The 23722-nt window shown below is 41.3% G+C and overlaps 1 protein-coding gene across 4 annotated transcripts in view; it reads left to right on the top strand.

The window, feature by feature from the left end:
• The first annotated feature begins 750 nt into the window (after positions 1-750).
• Positions 751-23722, top strand: part of ssbp2a (single stranded DNA binding protein 2a) — a 37755-nt gene continuing 14783 nt past the window's right edge. The window contains exons 1-4 of one of the 4 annotated variants that reach the window (XM_077231581.1): positions 751-1098; positions 9380-9452; positions 12153-12214; positions 13186-13270. In XM_077231581.1, the coding sequence (XP_077087696.1) occupies positions 1046-1098; positions 9380-9452; positions 12153-12214; positions 13186-13270 (273 nt within the window). In that variant the 5' untranslated portion in view covers positions 751-1045. Of the gene's footprint in view, positions 1099-2580; positions 2664-9379; positions 9453-12152; positions 12215-13185; positions 13271-13378; positions 13481-23722 lie in introns of those variants that run through there. The other 3 variants (XM_077231582.1, XM_077231583.1, XM_077231584.1) reach the window with 3 other exon arrangements.

Here is a 23722-nt window from a genome sequence, read left to right as displayed (position 1 = left end):
AACTTATTTTCACGCTGGTTTTTTTGCTGCAAAGGTCATGCACGTAGCTACGATACAGGACACATTGAATATTTTGTTCACAAAATACAACCAATAGTACGGTAATGTTAAATGTTAAATCTTACTTGTGAAAAGTAATCCCGGAGTGATGGTCCGCCAATTTGAGCAGGAATATGCTGCACAGTGCTCTGGCATCTACTGCTGCTATGCAACGCAAATAGGAGTATGACCGGTTTAAGATGGCGGCCGCATTTCTTGCGCCACAGCGGCCAATAGGGCATCTAGTCTCTATATGATGTCTATGCTTCTCACAATCCCTCCTCGTCTCCTCGCTCCTCTGTCCTCCATCCTATGACCCGGAAACCAATCAAGCACAGCCATCTTGAAGGACATCTCAATTCTCTTATTCCTTCCTTACACCTTCACATCGGTCACAATAATTTGAATTTACACTTTACCCTTGCAGTTTATTTAAACCACACATCTCACATATTTCAACAGGGAAATCTTATTATTATTCATTATGAATTTCTTAAATAAAAAAACTTCAACAACATAACGGCAGATCCTTTGAGCGCTGCTGATGACGCTAAGAAGTGATGCTCGAGTGATCAAGTATACCAATGTATAAAAAAAGCTTTCATTCGATTCCTCATTCCTCATTTTCTTTCCTTGCGTCCTTCCCTCACATCCTACAGGGGGAGGAGCTGAGGCGCTAGAAAAGGAAGCGAGGAAAGGAAACGAGGATTCACAAATAAGAAATGTGAAGCACCCCCTATGTCATGCTTTGTGGGGTCAGACATCGCGCGCCACCCCTCCGAATTCACCGGATCACAGGGGGCGTGGCTGCAGTCAGAGCGAAAGGTGTTGTGTGGGCGTGGCCATTGAGGTTATTTGCTCAGACATCTAGAGAGAGAGAGAGAGCCTTTTCTTCACCGCGGTCCATCCAATGGTGAGGAGCAGACTGAGTCGCTATGGTGACGAGATTGTTTCGACGGAGGCTGTGATGGGTTGACAGGTGCGTGACAGTCACGTCTGTGCAAGCATGTACGCCAAAGGCAAGAACAGCGTGCCATCGGACAGTCAAGCCAGAGAAAAGTAAGTATTGACCAGGCGGTGGAGGAGTCCATTTTCGCGATCACATCTGCAGTCGCACACACACATTTGGACAGAGGAGACATTTAAGATAGCAGCTGGCGCATGTTCGCTTTGCTCCTCAAGTTACGCGCTTTCGTTATTATGAGAAACTATGTATATATCACTTAGTGTATCCTGTGGTCAAGTATTAGCTTATATGATTATCAAGAATAATTTAGTTTCCTTCAACGTTTTAGAGCAGTCAATGGCAGAATATGTATACAGCACGCAATTGCTGTATAAGTTGCTTCGCGTTTGCTGTACCACAGTGTTTTATGCATTTTGAGTGACCTTTCAGCTGTTCATCTGAATGTCTCTTGGCTGTTTTTCCGTGTTTTAGAAATATTGACTGATCGTAAACAAAACAGGCTTGGTTATGTTATGTTGTTCTTTAAAATATGCTGTGCAAGGTGTTTTATCCTTAATCAGGATGCTCAAATCATTTCATGGTTATTGGTAGTTGACAAATAGCATGTACATTAACTTTTTTATTTTAAACATCAAGATTTTAGGCTTAAATGTTTATACATTTTTACAGGAAATTGTTTGGTTTAGGTGCTTTAACCATTTTTTGTTTTGGTTTTCGCCATCTGTTTTAATATTTTCTTATTTTTTTGCTGTTCACTTCAATAGTCCAGTGGTGTGATTTTTAGAGTTTTTAAAGTTTTACACATAAAGAAGTGAACATCACCTCAAATTATGTTCATTCACATGAAGACATTGTATTAGAAACAGCTTTTTTATATGGACCAACAAGCAGTCCTCCTGACATCACAGTTCCTAACTAAATTCATTGTCAAAGGCAACTCTAAGGCCTGGTTTCACAGACAGGGTTTAGATTACGCCAGGATTAGTTCAATAAGGACATAGCTCTCTAAAACATGCCTTAGAAAACGTTACTGGTGTGCATCTTGAGAAAAAAAATGGCACTGACATATTTTAAGATATGTCAATGCAAGTTGCTTTCAGTTAAAACAGCTCAAACATGCATTTTAGAACTATAGGCTTAAGCCTTGTCTGTGAAACCATGGGTTTAGGTTTTTTATAAAGTGTTGAAAGTGGTGTCTTTGTATTGTATCTTGGGTGTTGTCAATCCCTTAGCAAGTTTAGACCGAGGGCCATGCATATCGCTGTCTAAACTTTAATTTAGTTTATCCTCTACATTTGAACAATGACAGTTGAATAATATAATAAAAACAATTATAGTGAAGGTAAAACTTGTATTTGAACAGCAATCTTAAGCATCATCTTTACTTAGAAATTGCTCTGATTTTAGACAGCTATAAATACCAGCAAATATTGATTAGCTCACCTTGTAGTCAATGGTTTGTAGGCCTATCTCAGTTTGAGGAGTCACATTTGTTCAATCTTCACTATCAGGAACGTGATTAAAACTCCCCTATAAGTAGCAATTTGCCACTGCGGTTAGACTTCCATTGTATAGTATCCTCAAAACTCTATGGTTTTAGGGCTTCACTCTCTCTATATATAAAATGTCCCAAATTAATATTTGACAGCTGCTAAAGGTGAGTAAAAATTGCCTTTGTTAAGTAAATAAAATGCCTGCTGGATTGTAACTTTATTAGGAACTACAACAAAATATGGTTTTAACTCTCACTGATGTAAATGATCTGAGCCATTCAAATCAAATACATACAAACTGTCTACTAAAGAAAACACTTGTCACAATGTGTCTTCCAACAGATTTTTAGCTCAGTGGAAAATGTACCATAAGATGTTTATTTAGAATGCCTGAATTATTTTCTTCTCCAGAACTCCATGTGGAATACACATTTGACCTGCCACAACTAAAAAGAATGAAACAAAATCAGAATAGTGTTTTTTTTCTGACAGTTTCCATAGATAGGTGGATAGCTATCCGAAAGGAAATAAAAAATAAAATAAATTTTTTTATTTCATGCATTTCCTGGAACTCAAACCCATGACCTTGGTGTTGCATCAGCAGCATAATGCTCTTTACTGTTTGAGCACCTCGAAAACATTTTTACAGTTTAATTACAGTTGGAGAAATATTTAGGACTCATAAATTGTCTTAAACCGATGACCATTGGCAGGTGTGGCCAAAAGTTAATTTTGAATCCTGCATACATATACTTTAAAATTTTGTGTCACTAAATACTTTTATATACTTCTACTATAAAGTTCCAGAATGATTCTTTTCAAATATATGTTCTCTTTGTATTTTCTAATGTGGTGACAAGTGTAATTTCTCTGTTCTGCAGTTTTGTTCAGTTTGTAAGAGAATGACTGGTGTTGTCGTTCCTGCTGCTGGAACGTTTTTTTCCGCAGAGTGGTTGGCCTCTGATATTTCTCTCCATCATTGATATGCAAGCGGCATCACACCGGCCCTACTGCAAGGTTAAGCAACCGTGACGGCATGGCTTAGAAACCGGCTAGGAGTCTTTCTCTCTGTCTTTAGCCTGTGTGTAATACAGCCTTCCTTTTTTACTCACAAATCACACACAGTCTGTGTGGCCCTTTAGTTTTTCCATGCGTCCTTTTACCTGTTTGAAATCAAACAAAGTTAAGCGGTTTCTCCATTATTGTCACTTTGGTCTATTTCTCCTTTAGTTGTAAACTAAACTAAGATCTTCTGCTAAGATTGTGTGTTGTAAGTTCTTTTCCAGAGCTGCACATTTTTTCCATACTTTCATCTGCAAGATAAGCTGGCATTTCCTGTTGTTGTGGAGAAAGGCATTGTTTCTCGAGGTGTTGTGCGGCATGCTTTGTCTAAACCCCTGAACTTCTGGTTTTCATTCAGATTTTCACATTGTTTTACCATCTACATGCATGCTCCAGTCAAACACCATTTCTTAAAAATATTAAACACATTCACTGTGTGTTGTATGTTATTTTTTATAAAATTATTTCTGTGTTCAGTTTTATTGACACATTATGATAAGGATGAAAGCAAACCACATTCATATTAACCTAGTAGAGCATCTTAATTAATCCAGAATAGGCTGAGGAATGTAGCATTGTTCTGTCCGACACAGGATATGAGTTTCATTCCCTAGACTTACCTAGATGGTCTTTCCCCTCCGAAATTGTTCTGTTGTTCTTTCATATAGCTCCATTTTTTCCAGCAGTGTTTTTCCAAACAGACTGATTATTTCCCAACCGACACCATTTTAATTTTTTTTTAAAAAGTTTATATTTCAAATAAATGCTGTTCTTTTGAACTTGCTGTTAAAATATTAAGCAGCACTGTTTTCAACATTGATAATAATAACTGTTTATTGAGCAGCAAATCAGAATATTAGAATGATTTCTGAAGGATCATGTGACGCTGAAGACTGGGGTAATGATGCTGAAAATTTAGTTTTGACATCACAGGGTTAAATTACATTTTAGAATATATCAAAATTGAAAACTTATTTTAAATTGTAATATATATATATATTTAAATACTCTTTTTACTGTGTTTTTTATCAAATAAATGTAGCCTTGGTAAGCATAAGAGACAAAAATCTTACTGACTAATTTCTTAACATTTGTGTGCATGTAGCCTATATAATGTATTATACGGTATATTCTGCATAAATATGCATCCCTGTATTCCACCATTGTTTATTGGCTACACATCAATGGCTCAAAACCACCATAATGTTTATAAATGTATAATGTTTCAAAGGTTTACTTAAAGATGTTAGGTACTGATGTTTCATGCACACTGTTTTTTTAAATAAAAGCGACTTGTAATCTGTCAGCTATTTTACAAACCATGGTTGCGATCATTTTCCCCCGTTATCCTCATGTCACTCTCCTTCCGCCTTTTCAGCTCTCATCATTAATCATTTATGAGTTCCTGCTTTCCTGTCTCTCCTCTTCTATCCATCTCTATATTTGTCTTTCTGTGTTCATCCCCTGTTCTCTTTCACTGCACCAACATTAATGTGTCAAACACATACCCATAGACAGATTAGATACAAGTGCACGCACAGACAGGATCACTCTCAAACTCGATTGCTCCCCGCTCTATAATGTCTCTTGGGAAATGAATCTGTTTGCATCTAGCGAGTGTATGGCAGTCAATGAAGATGTTGTCAGTTCTGGAGAAAGGGAAAGAGCGCTGTGTTGATGGGATGAGGACGCAGCATGAGGTTAATGATGCACTCTTGCTACTGTTCTGTTCTGTCATTATTACCTCTTATATCATTTCTCATATTGATTGTACAGCTAGTGTCTTGAGCTGTGAGGTTTTTTTTATTTACATGGTAATTTTATTGAAATAAATAAGAGCAGATGTAGTTGTTAAAGTTATCTATATTTGATAATGAGTTTGTTAATTCATCTATTGATCAATGGTTCTTAGTTAGCTATTAAAAACGGGCTTAATATAGATCTTGTGCTCATTCATTATTTTACTAAGGGTTGATTAATTGATTATTTGTATTTTATTGGTTGTTATATCTCTTCGGCCAGTACTAAAAGCCTAAGCAGGGAAAAGTTTATATATTGGTTGTTATATTTATTCGACCAGTACTAAAAGCCTAAGCAGGGGAGAGAGAGAGAGAGAGAGAGAGAGAGAGAGAGAGAGAGAGAGAGAGAGAGAGAGAGAGAGAGAGAGAGAGAGAGAGAGAGAGAGAGACCCTTGTTTCTGTCAAACAACAAATTTAAATAAAACAAAAATCTTGCTTTTTCATTAATTCAGCTTTAAGCACAACGGAAACTATCTATCTAGGTCAACTTTGTCTAATTAGTGGCGTTTAGCCCATACTGGAATTAAAACTACATCATGTAACTCGGCTGCAAGACATGAATAATAGCTCAAAATTGTGTGACTTGTTGAGAAGTGCTTTTATTTTTTAAAGCAACTTACACGTGTCTAAAGCTGCATTTCCACCGAAATTGCGCAAAACAATTTGTCCCAGGAACTTTTTTTTCCCCAAACCTGTTGCTTTCTGCATTTATACCACGGTCTAAAGGACAGTGAAGATTAGGCAAATTAGTCCGGTGACTTAGGACTGCAAGCACCTCAGCATATTTAAAAAAAATGGTGTTGAATGAAACAATTTTTAATTAAATGCTGCGTGGAGTCAACCAATCAAAATGCGGCATGAACTCAACCAATCAGCATGTTCAGCGCCCAAGTCTCACCCCCGAATGTTCCTGAACTTTGAGAAAGTACTACCTCGCAAGCAGGGACTTTCTGAGGGGGAATTTTTTTAACGGAACTTAATTTAGATCCTGCTCCTGTGGTCGAAACACACCGAGTACCACTCCAACGTTCCTAGTTCCTGGGGAAAGTTTCTGCGGTGGAAACGCGGGTGAAGTGATATTCACCAGATGATGAAACAAAGTGAAAAATTATTGTAGACTTTGAGGGAAGATAACTTTTTTACTATGACCAGTAAGCAACTACCCAGAACGACCAAGCAATGTACTAGCTACCATTTAGAACACCATAACAACCAATAGTAGTACTACGGCAATCATACAACACCCTACTTATGCTCCAGAGAAATAAGGTGCAGCCATATAGAATTTCGGGTATTGCGGTAGTTCTGTATATTTCTATGGCATCACTGGCGAAGTGTAATTAGCTAGTGAAGTCGATTTACTTGTTGTTGAGTTAACGAAAGTTATCATGAGCATTGTAATGTTTGAAGCGGATGTCATATAAAATGTCTGTAGACCGGGAAGATTTTAAAACGAGTGGTTCATTCCTAAATCCGTAAGATCTTACCTTCATGCTGTGGAAATACAAACCGGAAAACAGAAAACAACCAGCACAGCGCTGAAAAGGTCTAGGCTATTGGAGGAAAATGTAAAAATCTCATCTTAAAGTTGATGAAGTATGTCTGTGCTCAATAACTTTTAATCTTAAACTCTTGAAGTCTAGTTTCTTTTCTGCTCCAGTTTGAAGATTTTGGATTTTGCTCATTTGGAGAAAAAGGGAAAGCCTGCCGGAAAGATCCTCTCTATGTCTCGTTTCTATCCTTCATCATTAGAATATGAAAGTTTGCTGACAATCTCAGGAGGATTGATTCCCAGGAGCTATGGACCCCCCCGTCATTCCTCCATCCTCCAAATCTCCTCCCTCAATCTCGCTTGTGTTTGATCCTGGTTTGCCAATGTTCCTCTGTCATTATTCCACTAGTATTTTATTCTCTTGCACAAACACTGTCTTATACATTGTAGAGAATGTTTTTATATTTTTTATTTTTGTTTTACGTCAGTATATGCGCATACTTTGAACATTTGGAGGTCGTTCAGTGCATCAAGTATTGTGTCTGCAGAAACAAACAGGAGAGGGAATACTTTGTCTGTATACATGTGAAATATAATTAGATTTGACTGTGCCTGGAAAAAAAATTTAATAAGGTACCGCTTGACTCTGCTGACTCAGGTTCCCTCACACATTGATAGAGGATACTAAAAAAAGTAATATGAAAATCCTCTATACAATGAACTTTCACCAATTCAAAAATAACTAAATGTTATCGCAGAGATATAGAACTCTTAAAAATTCCCTTATCAGATTGTAAAACTGAAAGTGAAATGGTGAATGGAATCGTAATGGAAGACTGAACTCTCTGTGAACTCAGTTTGTGATATCCAAACTAGGACTTGAGTTGCCTTATTAAAAGCACATATGGTTTGCTTAACCATATGAGATGATACACATCTTGAAGGTAAAGATATGGGTTCAATTAAAAGCATAGTGTATCCAAAAATATATTCCCTCTTGTGTCAGGAAGTTTACATTATTTTTTCCATAATGAAAGTGAATCAAAAAGTGGGGCGCCAGAAATAAAAATGACAGATGACAAAAAAAGCACCATAACAACTACCATAGCATTAGTCTGTATGACTACATTCTTCTGAAGCCATATGATAGCTTTGTGTGAGGAACAGAGTGAAATTAAAATCATTATTCGCTAAAAATCTTTCCCTTTGCTGTAACTCTCAAATCTCATTTTTGCAATATTGAAAATGCACATTGCCAGGTCAAGAAGATGCTGTGCTCTACAATGTGAGGGTGAAGACAGTTTTTTTCACTGCCCAAGGACGAGCATGTGAAAAATCAGTGGTTAAAATTCATCTTTACCACGATATCACAGCAGTATAATCCTAAACTTTTGCTGTGTTCCCTTTATTTTACTGATGACTGCTTCTCAAATCTCGGAGTTCAATGCAGGATACGCAAACCGCTTACTCTTGAAAGATGGTGTTCAAAATACTTAGTTTTGAATTTTATATTGTGTAGGTCTCCTAACTGGTTAACTCACATTATTACTGACTTACTGAAATACTTCTGCTAATCAGCTGTGGGCCACTATTACCTATAACTGTGAGTACTGCAGATCGGCTGTCGTTCTCACTACTTTGAGGTAAGATTAAGCATGGAGCAAGATTTGTTTTACCAATGCTTATGTTACATCAGTCATTCACGCTAGAGCTCGGCTAACATTGCATACATGCATGAGAAAAATACTCGGTAAATAAATGAGTACAATTGATTTACATTTTTTACCTTTGTGCATGTAAACCTGTTGTAGGAGACTCCAAAACAACATTAGGAAACTTTAAATTGCATAATAGGGGCACTTTAAAGTTAAACCCATGTGTTTCATTTTGTTCCTGGTCCTGTCTTGCTTAAGTGTAGTTGTCCTGTTTGTTTTTTTCCTGGACAATTGAAAAGACTTTCTGCATTCATTTTGAGCCATGTATTATACTACACGCTACACACAACACACATACGATATTGAACATTTTCATATTTGGTAAAATAACACAAATTTCAATCTTTCAGTCTTTGTTCTTACACAGACCAGATATGGCTTCAGGGGACTTCAAAATTGGACTTAGGTATTTTAATGTCATTTTTGGAGCTTAATTGAGCTTAATTGGTGACCATTTACTTCCACTGTATGAAAAAAGTAGTATTAACACTCTGCTAAACATCTCCTTTTGCGTCTCACAAAATAAAGTCAGCCATATGGGTTTGGAACAACAGGAAAACGTGTAAGTAAATGATGACTGAATTTTCATTTTTGGCTGACCTATCAAGTTAAGTTACTTTGCTATTTGAAAGAGGCCATGATAATTATTTCTCATGAATTATTTTAGGAAACTGAACAATTGAGTTTTATTTAACCATTGGAACAGGACCTAAGCAGGACCTAAAGGCATCCTGAAGGATCTTATACATTAAATGCCATGATGCTTTTAAAGTAGGTTTCCTCAATATCTTTTTAATGTTCTCTCTCGGCAGGTTAGCTCTGTATGTGTATGAATATCTGCTACATGTGGGAGCTCAGAAATCAGCACAGACCTTTCTGTCAGAGGTAAGTTAACCAGTTATTTGCATTTTTACTGAGACCTTTACTGTGAATAAGGTGAACAATTTAAGATGATGTACTTTTTAGGAGATAATATTTACATGTAGCCTTACAGTACAAGTTAACAGCTCCCATGGACCCCTCAATGTTCTTTGATCGCAGCTTAATTTAATTACACTGGATACAAAAGCACACTGGCTCTAGAAACTGGGCAAACTGTTTCTGTTTAATGGCACTGTCTCATGGAGATACAGCGGGGGATTGTAAGCTTATTTACACAGATTCCCCTAAGCACTGAGTGTCCACTTGCTCTGCTCTCTAAATGAACATTGTTTATCTTCAACATGAAGTTAATGGCTTGTCATCCTCTGGAACTGTGTTTGGGTAAGAGATGTTTATATCGGTGTCCACGACAGCTCACTTACTGATGACATGATCACTGACAAGATACAATTGAACAGTAAAAGTAAATGCAGATGCAGATGAGTGTTCTAGTTCTGAGTCAAGTAAATATTTGTGAATCACAGCGGATCAGATAAATACTGGAACAGAACAAAGAGAGATGAGGGAAAACGGAATGAGACTGGCACAATGAGAGAGGTAAAAACACAAAGGCTGGCCCACCACTCAGACGTGAACATCAACAAGCCAGACAGTGCTGTCGTTCTCAGTCCAGACCTCTGTGACTAAGCCACACGCCCCGTCCATTGTGGCCGGTTTCCTTTGCGACTCCTGTCTTTTGCCACCCTGCTCATGTAACCAGTTCCCCCCAGTTACCACTTTAACCCAAAATAGCAGTGGCTCTCACAGCAATGTATTGAGATAATGTTGGGCACACCCGTGTTGTTTATGGCAGCTGTCGTCAGTGCTTTATTGTCTGTAAACCCATCTCACATGGTCAGTGACTAAAACCGATGATCTCATCAAGATGGATGGTGTTTTCTGTTCCTGTTTAGTCTTTTGAGAAAGAGTTGAGGAGAAAGGAGAAGGATGTGCAGAAGGTCTAAGCCTAAAGTATACTTTAGGTTTTTGCATATCCGTTTAGCCGAACACACAGGCTTTCAAAGTATACTCCATTTGATAGCACTCACGAACAAAGGTGTTCGACACATGCACACTAGAAAGTTTCATCCTTGTTCAGTGTCTGCACTATTTCTCTCCAGAAGTTATGAGCTAAAAAATTTCGTTGTACTTGTTTAAACTAGACTCAGCATCATGAAATCGTGCAGAATCTGATCAGCATTGCCAGTGGTTCTGTGGCTTACATTTAGTTTTGATGTTGCAATTATTTTTTTTAAATATTAAAAATTAATTTAATTATAGTTCTATCAGTTCAACTCTCTGAGTCTTTTGCATGGTAATGGGTATGACAATGTTGATATGTTTGGTTTGGCGGATTAGATCATAATAAAGTAATTTTCGAGGCATGCAGTTCAAATCCAAGTCGACTTTCGAGTCATTGGTTCTCAAGTCAAAGTCAAGTAATTTTCTGATTTTAGTCATGTAGGCCTAAGTCATAAATTTGCTACTCGAGTCAGACTCAAACCATGCAAGTCGAGACCCCTATCTCTGGTTGTTTCCGTCTCCAGTAGTTAGTTGAAAAAGAAAGACTGAATGAGACGCAACAACAACAGTGAAACAATAGGTGCAAAAAAAACCTGTTGCTTATTTTGCTAGTGGAGCGTACATTGTACGTGCAGTTAGAAAAATCTGACTGTGCATGTACAGTACCTACATACTAGGCTGCTGATGAAATTTGGATCACATGCACTGTGCGCTAGAGAAGCGTGGTTGGCGGTTACAGCTGCGGACTACGCTGATAAACCGTGGAACGGGCAGATGACGTGACGTAAAATAATATTTTAATTAAATTCAGGCGGGTGGCGGTTGAACCAATCAAATGAAAACAATATATACATTGTAAAATAGTGTTACCTACATCCGAAAAGTAAATCTGTATCCTTTCTAGAACAGGCTATAGCTTTCTAGCCTCGCGGCTTGCGTCAGCAGCGCCTTGCATCGCCCATAGACCTTAAAACAATCAGTGGATGGCGGGTGGGTGCGGCTTTGAAAATTAGTGACGTTGGTGCGGATGGATGGCGGACGGATGATGAGTTTTGTGATGCGGTTGTTGGATGAAATAATAGTCCATCCTCGCATCTCTACTGTGCACATACCGCTGCATACATGTAAAAACCAAAGTATACTTTAGGCTTTAGTGGCTTGATAACTGACCTTTGCCAAATCCAGCCTATTACTGACCAGTCCTACATTAGCAACTGTTGTCATCCGCCATGTTTTAAGACAAGGCTCTTTTTCTAAATCTATTGAAGTCCTGTTTGCTTGAATAGTATTAAACACTATTTTCCAGAAATTATACAACAATATAATAAAAAAAAAAACATTGCCACTTCTGTGAAAAATGTCCAATTTCTTCCAAGTCAACAACCAAGGAGGATGGAACTTAACAAAGTCTCAGTTGTTTAACTGAATTGAAAAATGACTGAATCACACTGAGACCGTTTCAAACAGATGCCAAGTTACAGTTTTATCCCTCAAATTTATTCTAGGCACCATATTTGATTCAAAGTTCACCTCTCCATGGCAGAATTTGCCTTTAATTATGTTTAAATCACAAAGGGAGCACAGGTCGACTTGTCACTGAATCTTTATAACTCTTCCTTTGTTCTCTATTTAACTCGGCAGATCCGATGGGAGAAGAATATAACATTAGGAGAGCCGCCAGGGTTCTTGCACTCATGGTGGTGGTAAGAATATCTGCTTAGATTTCTTTAGCACTATGTGAATGGGATTAGTGTTCTAAAATACGTTTGAGTTATAATTATTAGAATATGAACGTCTATAATTTCATGGGATCTCTAGTTGATACTGAGGTGGAGTGTTTATATATTCTGGATGTGGGGATTATGGACATCATGTTGTCTGGATGTGTGCAACATGAAATCCATCAAAATAAAAAATTATAATAATATAATCATAATAATACAGTATACAATAAATTAATTAAGGGAATTAATGAATTAAGGTAGTGTAGTTCTGTGTAGTTTGTGGTCAGACTCTCTTTAATGTTTTAATTCTCAGTACTTGACATAAGTTGCATTTTTCACGTATGCAATAATGAATGGTGATAGAATGGTTTGATATGGTGATAAAGAAATATTTCTTATAATTATCAATGTTGAAAATGATAATTGTACCAATGTTATTATTATCAATGTGGTGTGCTTAATATTTTTTTCATGATTCTTTGATGAATAGAAAGTTCAAAAGAACAGCATTTATTTGAAATCTTTTGTAACATTATAAATGTCTTTACTGTAAATGTTTATCAATTTAATTCATCCTTACTGGATAAACATATTAATAGCCTTTCAAATCCCAAGATGACAAGTTTCAAATTAAAATCTTACTGACCCCAAAGTTTTGAATGGTAGTGTAAATCACAGACATTCTCGCCAATAATTAATTCAAATTTCTCAGAGGATCCCTAAGTTAGCTGAACAGTATGCTTTTCAAATTTATACAATGTTGTGCAAGAAAACAGACATATTTAATTCTGACAGGATAAAACAAATCTCAAAGTACATCTGTGAAACAAACATTTCCTCAGGGAAAACTAGTCCCTTCCAAATAGAGCTTTAATTAACTGAGGATAGTGATTCATTCTCACACTGCAGTATTAGTCTTTTTAAATTACATTGTGTATCTTTTATCGCAGTGTTTTCTGGGACCTCTACTGTGCTGCTTCTGAGAGGAGAGAATCATGTGAACACTCAAGTGAAGCCAAAGCTTTTCATGACTATGTGAGTATAAATACGTTCACCTGCAATGGGGATAAACAGTATGTTGTGCTGTTACCATGATTTTATTGGCTGGTGCTAACCACTAATAAACCAATTAATACATTTCAGTGTTTTGAACTATAAACAAAACCAGTAGGAATCCACTGACCTATAGAAGAGCACAGGGTGATTTAGAGCTGGTCCCTGAGAAGCCTTGCAGGATAATTTTGAGTGAGTGTACCGCTCATAGAAGGAGAGGTTAGGAGAGCAGGGGGGGAATGAAAAGCGGGAAGGATGATAAATTGGTGGTCCGTGCTGGAGGCATTAGCAATGATGTCATATATTTGCGGTCATCTTGGCTAGAGGGATGAGGACACCTTGACCTCTGTTCTGAGTGTGAAAGAGAGATAAATAGAGATAGCAATAGAGAAAAATATGAAGTGTGATTAGATTAAAGGCTTGTCTATAAGAAATAATGTCCCATTTGGTTTATTTCAAAATGAGCATAATAACCTCATTGTTCCTCTAATACTGCTAACACTGACTCCAAATACAAGTTAGGTGCCTGTTTATCTACCACAAATTATATTGACCTCAGGACCTGCTGATTAACTGATCATTAACTGCTGACCGACCAGCCACAGCTCATTACAGTAAGAGCCTCCACTTTTAGTTCATATGTCAATCATGTGAAGTGCCACACTGATCCTCAGTCATGCATGAATTTATAAAGACATGTCATTAAATCATAGAATCCTTTAAAAATGAGTCATGGCTACATTAGACATATTTCCAGAAGTGATTTCATCTTAATTAACATATATACAGTATATATATATATATATATATATATATATATATATACTGTATATACAGACACGCACACACACACACACACACACACACACACAGATAGATGGGTAGATGGATGGATGGATGAATGGATGGATGAGAAATAAATAGATAAATACAATTTTATTGTAGGGATTTTTTTTCTTTATTTAATATGCCTACACTTTATTTTTTATTATTTTTATTATTATACTCGCATCATTTACATTTATTAATATATTTTAAATAAAATAAATATTTTTTTTGCAAAATTGTGTTCTCTCTATTTATGTGCTTTTTAGCAATACAGCAGTAATGATTTTACATAACACAAATTGTAATATTCTCACTTAATATACAAGTCTAAAATGTAAAGTAACTAAATGCTGATGAACGAGCCAGTGACTCAACCCGCATTGATATCCATTGTTTAACTGCCATTTTTAGCATGGAAATATTACTGCTGCGCTGTAAGTGCTTTTCAGATTATTCTCTCCTGCCTAAACGAGGACATTACATTTCCCTGGCAATCATAAACGCACTCTATTTTTACCCACTCTCCCACATTGTTTAAAAAAAAAAAAAAAACAGAAGATATTGACTGGTACTCTGTTGCCTTTCTATCGTTTAACACAAATTGAATGAAGCCTGAAACTCTGGAGATCTGTTTGATTTTGTCAGTGTTATTTTGACCGAATAGGGCTACACTTTGCATGTGTACACTTTCCCTCAGAGTGGGTCACCTGTCGTCATCATTGCATTACATATCGTTAAATATAACATGAAGCTAAATCTTCAGTCTGGTGACTGATCATTGATATTCATTGTTCCCAGTGTTTAAATATATTTTAAAAAACAGCATCCCTTTTTAGACTTTAAATGATCTCAATGTTCTTCTCAGTCGAGTAAATAAAATCATAATCCATTTATACAATAGTTAGTGATGAGATGTCAGACTGTTTAGGCTAAGTACACAAAGTGAAGTAAACTACTAAACCCTATTTTAATACTTAAAACATATTCTGGTTAATTACTTATGCAACAGTTGTGTCCAGGCATGCAATCTCATCGCCTGAATAGCAGATCAGAAGTATTAGATCTGCTACGCTGATGCTGCTGCTGCTGCTGCTGCTGCTGCTGCTGCTGCAGCGCAAATATGGACTTGCTACTGCTAATCGATATACAGACACGCTGCTGTGAGCATATTGGATATGTTGCTTCTGCTGCATGAATATACATACATAAATCCCATAGCAGATCTAGGCAGGTGGAGCTGGGGGAGGTGGAAGGTTCTAGAAGAACTCTGTAGTACGGTTGTGCGATTTGGGGAAAATATCTAATTGCGATTTTTCGGAGAGATATTGCGATATTAAGTCAAGCGTCATCTCAATATTCTCAATAGTGTGCAGCACACACTCTAAATTAAAGGAGTACAACATGCCTTTAACTGTAGACTATTCCACTATCTTGTAGTCTAGCAGATGCAGTGTGCCTTTCTATTATTGTTCATTTTGTCTTAGTCCTGTCAAATGTACTTTTTAGTTTTTATCAGATTTAGTCAACCGTGTCCTGTTTTTGTTTAATCAATTTTTATTCTGAGCTTTTTAATCTACTTAGCGTCAATGCTGCATAATGGTTAAATTGATAATTATTATGCTCAAAATTATAATCATAAAGATTGTTCCTCTTCAGTCGGTCAGTCGACGCCACATCGAAACCAACTAATAGGAATCTCACTAGAGAGGCCAATGTACTTACGTGCAATCACTTGCATCTGCTATTCAACCACGCAGCGCTTATATAATGCGCAGAAGGTGCGACGGCACTTCACCTTTTTGCCTTGGAGCCGAGCACTTCAATGCTTTGTACTCTAATGAGTGTGATACAAGAACGAGCGAGCTCTTTAACGGGACCTCTCGTGTATGGTGCAGGTGTGGCAGTGTGGTCGATTTTTTTCTTTCTCTCTCTCTCTCTCTCTCTCTCTCTCTCTCTCTCTCGCTCTCTCTCTCTCTCTCTCTCTCTCTCTCTCTCTCTATCTTTTTGCTTTCTTCTTCAATTGAGCAAAACAAAAAGCTGTTACGGTGCGCCAAGAGCTCTGAAAAGCTGTTTTCACGGCTGGTAAGATCGCCATGAAGAGAGAGATAGTGCACGACAGGCTGCACACTTCCCTGTCTGTGTCTACTGCGACCGTTCCCCTGGTGCTTCAGCCCCAAGGAGAGCAGTCCCTAAAAGAGCTTAAATATCTGGAGCGCCTCTTTTTAAAGATGTCACTCTACCTGTGTGTTTCTGGATGCGGTCGTTACCTGGGATCGCGGGATGGTCACGTGCGCTGCATTGCGTGTCTGGGCATTGAACACGCTGAGTCAGCGTTTGTGGATGAGTCATGTACCCATTGTGGGAAGATGACCATCTAGGAGCTACGGCTGAGACTCTCATTTCTGCAAAGGGGCGGTGTCGCTGCGCCTCTGCCACGATGTACCCCCCACAGAGGGTTATTTCAGACAGTAGTTCAGGTGACCTGAAGATTACAGTGAGCGCGCTTCCTTCGGGGAACCAACCCCCTAGGAACCCTCATCCCTTCCACGCTCCGCAGCCAGTAGAGCTGCTGACGGAACACGCTGGACCATCCACGAGTCGCGTACCAGCCGTTTTCTTTCGGCGCTCCCCACGGTGAACAGATATTGATCGCTGCTTCGGAGGGTGGGTCAGACTTCTCCGCGGATAACGATTCGACGCTGCTGCCCCCTTCGGGTGTGACAGCGGTGCTCGAGTCGGACCCGGAGATGATGGCCATGCATTCCCGCGTCGCCAACAGGATTGGGCTCGTGTGGAACCCTCCATTGTTTCCCGAGCCCTTTGAGGCTGAATGATTGGTTTCTTGGGGGGGCGCACGCTGTTCCCTTTCGTAGTCACTCCGAGTTACGTCAGATAACGACGAATGGGGCTTTCACTTAGAACACCTATCGACTTATATCGGTATCGAGAATTACAAAACGAGCCAATGGCGATGAAATGCCATGGGTCTGCGGAATTTGCATAGCGTATCTCCGCCCCACCGCGTGGGTATAAAAGGATAGTGGACGCCATTGCTTTGGCTTACCAACAGCAAGGCCGACCGTGCCCCCTTGGTGTGACAGCCCACTCCACCCGGAGTGTGGCTTCATCTTGGGCTCTAGCCCATGGCGCCTCGCTGGCAGACATCTGTAGAGCTGCAGGCTGGGCGACACCCAACACATTCGCCAGATTTTATAATCTCCGAGTGGAGCCTGTGTCCTCTCGTGTACTCGCTTCAGTCAGCTAGTACTGGACCCGCTCAGGTGTCTTCGCTTGCTCGCCTTTCACTCCACGGACTGGATACGTGCAATATTACACAGGTGAGCCTTCCTCTCTGAAGCCCTGAGTTCCTCCAGCAATGTTGACGTTGGCGCCATTGTCTATTGCCTGTGCGTCGGCTAGGTGCCTCCGTGTGCATGGTTCCTCCCCTGAGTAACCCCCACATGTGTATTCCACTGTTAGCCTCTCTGAGCATGTGTCTTTCCCTCGGCAAGCCACCTTGCCTCTCCTGGAGTTGAAAGTTGCCACCTCACGGGCTGGTCACTCCAGCGTTCCTCCATATGTAGCCCTCCGGCCATATGTGTATTCTTAAGTCCGCCCTACGGGTAGGCATGCTGCGGCATATTTCCTCTGAGATATGCTCCCCAGTGAACCTTGGTATTCCTGTGTTAAGTAGGACTCCTTCGATCAGACTTTCGCAGGGCACTGGAAGACAGCTGTGAAGGTGGCGTGATTTCACAGGGACCCCCATTCGTCGTCATCCGACGTAACTCGGAGTGACTACGAAAGGGAACGTCTCGGTTACGTATGTAACCCTCGTTCCCTGAGTAGGGAACGGAGACGTTACGTCTCCCTGCTACTTCCGCTGTACCGCTGGGTAGAACGCCTGAGTTCAGTCTCGGCTCCTCAGCGAAGACATATCTGCATGTTGCCGGTGTCCTCCTTTTATACCCACGCGGTGGGGTGGAGATACGCTATGCAAATTTCATCGCCATTGGCTCGTATTGTAATACTCGAAGTCGATAGGTGTTCTAAGCGAAACCCCCATTCGTCGTCATCCGACGTAATGTCTCCGTTCCCTACTCAGTGAACGAGGGTTACATACGTAACCGAGACGTTTCTCAGCAACCCACCCCGGTTCCTTTCTTCCTGGAGGTGCATGAGGAGCTCACTGGGTCATGGATGACACCTTTCACTGCCAGAAACCATCCCGGTGGCACCTCCTACCTCACCACCCTTGATGGCAGGGCGGCTAAGGGTTACATGGTTGCACCAACTGTGCGTAAGTTACAACTTAGCCTAGATTTGACGTAAATGGGCACTAAGTTACAACTTACGCACTACTAAATATTTTTGCGTTGCACCATCAAACTTAGTTTAAACGTAACTCTACGTTCCAACTAAATATTTACGGCAGCCTCTGCCCATGAATAACGGTCGGAATGAGATGGCAGCCAGATTAGATTACATCGATGAGCTAGTAATTTATAATGAAGAACCGCAAATTCGTCGACGAGTTTTACGAGACCGGCATCATCCTTTGTATATTTATGATGATGTCGACATACTCATTTGTGCTTTAATCAATGCAAAACTTAGTAGGCATACAAATTCATAAATCTACAGTATGTAGAGTGTTCCGCAGGGTGTCACTTGCCTTGTGTCGCCACATGAACAACTACGTGTGTATGCCAAGCATAAATGTACAAAACACAAATAGGCAAAAAATTCCCTGCCATTACCGGTTTCCCTGATGTACTTGGCTGCGTCGATGGTACACAAATCAGGATAAAAGCACCCACAGTGGATGAGAATGCTTTTGTAAATAGGAAGGGATTTCATTCACTAAACACCCAAGTCATCTGTGACCCAAGTTTGTGTTTCATAAACTGTGTTGCTAGATGGCCAGGTTCAAAGCACAATAGCTTCATCCTAAGAAGATCAAACATCTTTGAAAAGTTTGATTCTGGGGAGTATAGTGGCATTCTGCTGGGTGATTCTGCCTATCCACTTAAAAAGTGGCTGATGACACCATACTTAAACCATTCCACACAAGCAGAGGAAAAATTCAATTCTGCACATACCAAAACACGGGAGAGAGAGAAAGCAGCAAAGGTGACAGGAGCATACATTGTATTGCACAATTTGGCCATGCTGTGGAAGATGCCAGTTGATGATCTAGGAGGTGAAGAGATTGAGGAGGTCCCGCAGGAAGAGCTCTGTAGACAACTTCAAGACCCAGTGCAAGAGGGTGTAACTGTCAGGCGTTTCATCACAAAGAATAATTTCACTTAAACTGCACTAAAACACACAATTTACCTTTTTAAATAACATGTCAGTATTTGTCAATAAGTTCATACACAAATTGTTTAGAATAAAAAGGCTTCTATTTTTCATAGACTATTTTGAATAAATTAAACTTAAAATTCCATTCATTGTAGATTTGTATTCCTCGTCTCATTTGTGAACTGTATCTCAAATCTAATATCTCTCAGTTGTGAATTCTATGACACATCCGAAAATATATGTTCTTTTTAAAGTAAAAACTCAGTTCCCTTTCAAGGGAACTCGAGCTGCGTCATGCTGTGGGAACGCCCCTGCGTTGTGCGTCCTGAAGCACGTATGGAATCAGTCCAATGGAGAGACGGAACATCATAGGCGGGTGACGTCATCGACCAGGAAACTATAAAGCACCCCCAAAGCACAAGCGCGACAGCTTCTATGCCTTCAGTAAGCGCTATATGTGGATCTGTCTCAAGTGTTTTTGTCTGTCACTAAGCAAGAGTTTCACTATTTCAAAAAACTATATATATATATGTTATATTGAGAGACAATGGCGAGCGAACAACAATTTAAGAAGTGTGTTCCTCCCTGCTTGCGCTATTTAACGGGCGGGGATACACACAGCTTATGTGTTGTTTGTTTGGGAGTGCAGCATGCCCAGTCAGCTCTCGAGGGGGCTGATTGTGAGCATTGCGAGCGTTTGCCTCTTACAACGCTCCGCTCCCGCCGATCACTCTTTGAGGAGAGTGGTTCGGTTCGCGATCCCCGCGGATCGGGTCCCGCTTATGCCGAGGCTGAGTGGCGACGTCATTCGTGGGGATCGCAGATGGATCTAACAGCGGGGCTTGAGACGGGCTCTGCCCTATCTCAGCCCTTACCTGTTAGATCCAGTGCCTCAGTCTCGGGTTCGGAAGCACGCTCTGCGGTTTCTTCCCCCCGAACTGAGGCCCCAGTACTGCAACTATCCAGTTCTGAGGATCTGGATGTTGTTAGTCTGGATGCGGGAGATGTCGATGATTCGCCATCTCGCTCTCCCGAAATTGAGGAGCTTATGGAGGTGCTCACTCGTGCTGTTTCTAAGTTAAGCATCGAGTGGCCAGCTGTTAGGCAGGAGTCTAGAGAAAAATCTAAATTAGATGAAAGATTTTTGCCTTCCCGTTCTCAACCTCCACGCCGGTGATTGCCCTTCTTCCCTGATCTCCACACAGAGGTTTCGAGATCGTGGAAAAAGCCGGTCTCTTATCGTGTTTTTAGCCCTCAAACGTCCACTTATTCAAACATTGTGGGGGCAAAATCTCATGGTTATGGGGCGATGCCCAAAGCAGAAGAGGCGCTTGCTAGTCACCTTTCTGCTGAAGCTGCATCTTCTTTTAAAGCACCACTTTTACCCTCTAAGCCTCTTAGAAGTACATCAGCTTTAGTGGGTAAGGCGTATTCGGCGGCCGGTCAAGCCTCGGCGTGCCTGCACACGATGTCCATCTTGCAGGCATACCAGGCTGACTTATTAAAGGATGTGAGTGACACTCAAGAGGTCAGCACTGACGTAGTTCGCGAACTGCGTCAGGCTGCAGATTAATCTCTGCGCGCCACCAAGGAGTCGGCCAAGCTAATGGGCCGTACTATGGCAGCCCTGGTGGCCGCAGAGAGGCATCTATGGTTAAATCTCTCTGGCATGAAAGAAAAAGACAAAGCTTTTCTTTTGGACGCTCCGCTCTCTCCTCATGGTCTTTTTGGTGATTCTGTCAATACTGTCATAGATAGATTTCAGGAAGAGAAGAAACAGTCGGCAGGGTTTCAGAAATTTATGCCTCTTAAAATTCATGTCCTCGGAACTGCTGGGCGGGAGCAGTCCAGGCCGTCAGTCAGCTCCTCACATAGGGCGCAACAGAAGCAGAGTTTCGCGTCTCGCGCTCCCCCTTCCAAACAGTGGGACCAGATGCAGCACTCTCAGCCGAAGTCCTCTGGCAAAACTGATCTGAGGACAGTTATTATGGCCAAGAAGGCTTCGGCAAAGAAGAAGTCCTGACGCCACTGGCGTCAGGATGCTGAGGGTGGTCCCTGCCGTGGGAGAGAGGTGTTCACCGCATTACACGGTGCCCGCTCTTCTTCGGTGCCCTCAGGGGCCCGTTCTGCCAACCCCGCCTTCATGCCGGGGCACAGACGGTCCCAGCGAGCGCTTTCCCGAGGGACGCTCGCCCCCTATGAGGAGGGTCTCAGAGCAGTTAAGCCAGTCGTTCCCTGCCGGTGCACCGTTACAGGGCGCTGTGTTTGCTGCTCAAGCTACACCAGAGGCCAGTCTCGAGAGACTGGTACCCTTAGTAGTATTTCTGGCAGAGTGGAAAAGTCTTCCAAAATATCTCAGTGGGTTCTGCACACAGTAAAAAAGGGTTATGCTATCCAATTCAGGTGTCGTCCACCAAAATTCAGAGGGGTTCTGCCCACAGTGGTGGGCCCCGAGCAGGCTCTGGTAATGGAACAAGAGGTGAAAGCGCTCCTTCAAAAGGAGGCTATAGAACAGGTTCCTCCTCCCAGTTTGGAGTCAGGTTTTTACAGCCGATATTTCATCGTTCCAAAGAAGGATGGGGGGTTGCGTCCAATTTTAGATCTGCGCCTGTTGAATCGCTCGGTAGGGAAGCTAAAATTCAAGATGCTCACTATCAAGCAGATCGTGTCACAAATCAGATCCGAGGACTGGTTTGTCACGATAGATCTGAAGGACGTGTAATTCCATATTTCCATCCTTCCACAACACAGGAAGTTCCTGAGGTTCGCCTTCGGGGGCGAGGCGTACCAGTACAAGGTTCTTCCATTTGGCCTAGCTTTATCTCCCTGCACTTTCACGAAATGCATGGATGCAGCTTTAGTGCCCCTGAGGTTTCAGGGCATTCGTATCCTCAATTACATCGACGATTGGTTGATTTTAGCTCAGACAGAGCAGATGGCGGTTCGGCATCGAGATGCCGTTCTCGCTCATATAAGAAAGTTGGGGTTGAGGCTGAACGCAAAGAAAAGTGTATTATCTCCTTCTCAGAAGACCACTTTTCTGGGCGTCGTTTGGGATTCGGTCTCGATGCGGGCGCGACTTTCTCCGACCCGCATCGCTTCGATTCTTTCAGCTATGAAACAAGTAAAGCTAGGCCAGCTACGCACTGTAAAACAGTTTCAGAGACTGTTGGGTCTGATGGCAGCAGCGTCCAACGTTATACCTTGCGGCCTGTTGTACATGAGACCACTGCAGTGGTGGCTCCGGACCAAGGGATTCTCCCCGAGGGGAAATCCCCTCCGCACGATCAAAGTCACGCGGCGCTGCCTTTGTGCTCTGGTCATGTGGAAAGAAACCTGGTTCCTATCCAAAGGGCCTGTGTTGGGGGCTCTTTGTCGTCGCGTAACGCTAACGACGGATGCTTCCCTCACAGGGTGGGGGGCGGTCATGAATGGTCGTCCAGCCCAAGGTCTGTGGCAGGACCATCATCTATCACAGCGCTGCCCTGTGGAGGAAATCAGAACAGTTATTTGTGTGCTTTGGGCCACCCAGGAAAGGGTGTCCCGCGTCTAAACAGAGAATGAGCAAGTGGGTGGTTGAGGCCATCTCACTTGCTTATGAGTCGGCTGGTCAGCCTTCACCTTTGGCTGTACGAGCCCACTCTACTAGGAGTATGGCTGCTTCTAAGGCATTGTTGTCAGGAGTATCGCTAAGTGATGTTTGTGATGCGGCTGTGTGGTCCTCACCGCATACATTTGTTAAGTTCTATGAATTGGACTTAAGTTCCACTCCTGGGGCGCAGGTGCTCTCGTCCTCTGTGCGCTAGTTCCCACATGACGGTCATTTGCTCCTATGGCGACGTGGGTATTGGCGTTCCCACAGCTTGACGCAGCTCGAGTTCCCTTGAAAGGGAACGTCTCGGTTACGTATGTAACCCTAGTTCCCTGATAGGGAACGAGACGCTGCGTCGTTCTGCCATACTCCCAGCATGCCCGTTAGCGCTTCCTTCAGGCCTATCAGAAGCTGTCGCGCTTGTGCTTTGGGGGTGCTTTATAGTTTCCTGGTCGATGACGTCACCCGCCTATGACGTTCCGTCTCTCCATTGGACTGATTCCATACGTGCTTCAGGACGCACAATGCTGGGGCGTTCCCACAGCTTGACGCAGCGTCTCGTTCCCTATCAGGGAACTAGGGTTACATACGTAACCGAGACGACTTCTTGTAAAATATATTTTGTCAAATATTTATTCTTGTCAAATGTATTTCATGGTGTCTGCACACACTACAAATAAATTCAATAAATATACAAATTATACTGTATT

Source organism: Siphateles boraxobius, unplaced genomic scaffold, assembly GCF_051911475.1.
Source record: "Siphateles boraxobius isolate OS27281-9 unplaced genomic scaffold, OSU_SipBor_1 16, whole genome shotgun sequence".
In the NCBI taxonomy this organism is placed as follows: Eukaryota; Metazoa; Chordata; class Actinopteri; order Cypriniformes; family Leuciscidae; genus Siphateles; species Siphateles boraxobius.
The sequence above is the reverse complement of the archived record's forward strand: the minus strand, read 5'-3'. Positions and strand labels throughout refer to the sequence as shown.